This window comes from Acanthisitta chloris, unplaced genomic scaffold, assembly GCF_000695815.1.
Source record: "Acanthisitta chloris isolate BGI_N310 unplaced genomic scaffold, ASM69581v1 scaffold3307, whole genome shotgun sequence".
NCBI lineage: Eukaryota > Metazoa > Chordata > Aves > Passeriformes > Acanthisittidae > Acanthisitta > Acanthisitta chloris.
This window is the reverse complement of record NW_008681883.1, coordinates 2279-5341: the sequence shown is the minus strand read 5'-3', so window position 1 is coordinate 5341 and position 3063 is coordinate 2279. Positions and strand designations below refer to the sequence as shown.

The 3063-nt window shown below is 43.7% G+C and overlaps 1 protein-coding gene across 1 annotated transcript; it reads right to left on the bottom strand.

The window, feature by feature from the left end:
* Nucleotides 1-2175: 2175 nt before the first annotated feature.
* SPRY1 (sprouty homolog 1, antagonist of FGF signaling (Drosophila)) lies at nt 2176-3060 on the bottom strand (the record flags this gene model as incomplete). The annotated part of the gene is made up of 1 exon (XM_009078256.1): nt 2176-3060. A coding segment is annotated over one exon (885 nt), but the record flags the coding sequence as incomplete, so codon positions are not given.
* Between the last annotated feature and the right edge of the window lie 3 nt (nt 3061-3063).

The following is a 3063-nucleotide window of genomic DNA, read 5'->3' as shown; positions in this document are numbered from 1 at the left end:
CCAGAACAGCTTGAATATGGCCATTCAAAGCAGCAGGACTTCAAAAAAGCAAGATATGACACACTTGTCAAGTTATTACTGTTCTAAAGTGGAGTTTCTCTAGAACCACTTGCACTGAATATCATATGGAATTACATCCATTTAATAAACTGTTAACTTTAGGAGAACTAGGATGTAACCTTGACCCAAATGAGCAGAAGAAGGAGGTCACCCCATTCACTCCTAATGAAAAGCTTTTTCTGTTCGATGTTTGTTAAATGGCCACAAGTAGCTGTGACACTTAGGTCACCCTTAAAAGCCTTTAATTTAAAGACAGAAGATAGATTCAGTTGGCATTAGGAAAATGTATGGGAAAAGAACCAAACAATCCATGGACATAAGCCCAAACACACACACATTCCCAGATTTCAAAGCTAGCAAACTACAGCAACACAACTGCTATTTTCTATCCTGCCTCTTGCTTTTTCATTTAGAGTTGAGCTTGGGAGATGAATTTCTTTGGTTGCTGCACTATTTAACCAGCCAAGAAGCTTTATATAGGAAAATTTAAAATGGGTTTACATGTTAATGTGGTATTCCTTAAGAAACAATCTAATAGAAAATTGGAAATTGTGGTTTCCTCCTCCACAAATGTATTTCCAAATGCTTTGGTAAATAAATAAGAGCCTCCACTTCTTGGCACTCCTAAGCACAACATATACATTCGATTATAATAAATATCCCATAGCAAAAACTTACTTGATATATAGTTGGCAAGCTTGAAATTAGGTAAACTAAACTAGAGCACAGACTAGTGGTTTTGAAGGATCAATAGAAGGTTATTTGCCACCTGACAGCCCTCAAGGAGAAACTCCAACAGCCCAGCAACAGGCACACGCAGCTCACAACCTGTTGCTGTAACAAAAGAACTCAAGAGCCATTTTCATTAATTAATATATTTTCTGCATTATAGTTAACATATGTAACTTTCTTCGTGTCATCCTTATTTCGTTAAGTATTGATATTTTGTTATATTCAGACATGAGTACATTTTCAAAGTCTTTTGCAATAAATATCATAAAATAATAGAGATTCACATAATAAATATTCTTTACAATAAAAAAAGTTTTAACAGACTTTTGTCTTAAAAATAGTTGGGATTCAACTTTGTGTTTTATACATAAAATATACAAAAAAGGACCACAATTTGTGGCTAAGGCAATAAAACAGGGACAGAATAAAATTACAGAGTACAGAGCAGAGCTAAACTCACTAAACCAAAGGATCACAAGAGACTTGAAGGATTCAAGAACGTTTAGGTGACTCAATGACACCTGAAGGCTGTTTGGATATATGAACACCACCAAGTTTAATATCAACTGATACTGACAGGCTATAAAAACAGGAGTAGGAGGGTGGAGTGAGCAACATCCTTCAAAGACTGGACAGCAGAAGAAACAAATGAGTATGTTGCAGCCATAATGTCTCCAATGTGAAGATCTACATAGTGTAGCAAAAACTGAAGTTACATTGAAAATGTAAAAGAAAAAGGGTAATTCTCAGGTCTGAGAATGTTCCAAAAGTTAAGACAAAAAGAGAGGGAGGAGGGAAAGAAAAAGATGCAAAAAAGAAGCAGGCTGCTTATAGAAGAGTCAGGCCTTTCATTTGGTGAAGCCTTTATTTTACATCCCTCTCCAGAAAGAGCACACACAAAAAGTTATTTCACAATCCAGCTCACTCAGGAAAGTTATTCTTCCTTGGCACCCAGGAGGTTAAGGAAAAAAACCCCATAAATTGCTGAGAACAAAAAAAATCTTTGGGAAGATATTCACAGAGCAAGATGCTTCAAGAGCCCAGTGAGCCCTCACTGTCTCTCTCAGGAGTGGTTCAGTTACAAACTCAGAGACCCTGCCAAAGTGAGCAGCAGGTGCAGATACCAGGTCCACACTTACCAAAGAGCAGCAACAACTACATGAAATGCTCCACACTCAGCCAAGTCAGTAGGAAGAGGAGAGCAAAGATGCAAAGGGAAGAAACTTGTCTATCTGAAGCTGGGGAGACAGAAAGGAAAGAAAAAGAGCAGTCCTCTCAAAACGGGAGAGGAAGGGGAAGAAGGAAAGAAAGAAAAAAAACAACCAAAAATCAGCTACAACCTGAAAAACTGAAGCTGGAAGAAGTTAAACCTCCCTCCCAAAATCATGAGGGCTTGCCCTGACCTCGGGAGGGGCAACTCTCCAGTTTACAATAGACCGTGTTGGAGTTCTTGCATCGGCAACCCGGACGATTGACGCGGTCGTAACACCCTCGGCACAGTTTTAGGCATCCTTTTGCCGGAGGGTAGCAGAGCAAGCAAGGCAGAAACAAGGACATGGCTCCCATGCACAGGTACCTAGAACAGCAGTGTGACTGGGAACAGGAGCAGGGATTATCCGCGTAAGAGTCCCCTTCATCGTCGTTGGAACAGTGGTAGAAGATCCCTTTGACCAGGCACATACAGGTGCCGTACTCCACCATGCTCTCGGCCGAGCACAGGCACTGCCGGTTGCAGGCCAGGCAGGACGGGAGGGCCCGCGGCGCCGTGCACTCCCCACACTTGCACTTCCCACACTGTTCGCAGATAAACTTGTGCTGCGTCAAGTCCTCTTTCAAAGGACCCTTCAGATCATCCACGATCAGAGACGACTGTTTGGGCTGCGCCCGGATTGTCCGGTCGGACCTGTGGCCGGAGCCCGGCCGGGACGGGGGCGACCGCCCCAGCAGCCCTTGCTCCGAGGAGGCACTGCTGTTGCTGCCAGAGCTGGCCGCGCTCCCCGTGCTGGTGGAGCGGCTCAGGACGGGAGCTCTCGTGTTATGCTGATGTGCCACGTGCCCCACGTGGCTGGGCCTGTGTTCGTAATTATTATTCACATTAATTGGTATAATCTCGTGAGTCCTTTCGTGCTTCTCTTGCCTCGGTGCTGTCCGTGGACCTGATTTTTTGACCACGGATGGCCCTTCGGTGTATTCGTTGCTGCCCCTGATGGCCTTGATCTGGTCCAGTGACAAGATGGTCGTGGGTTGGCTCTCCCTGTCATAGTCCAACCG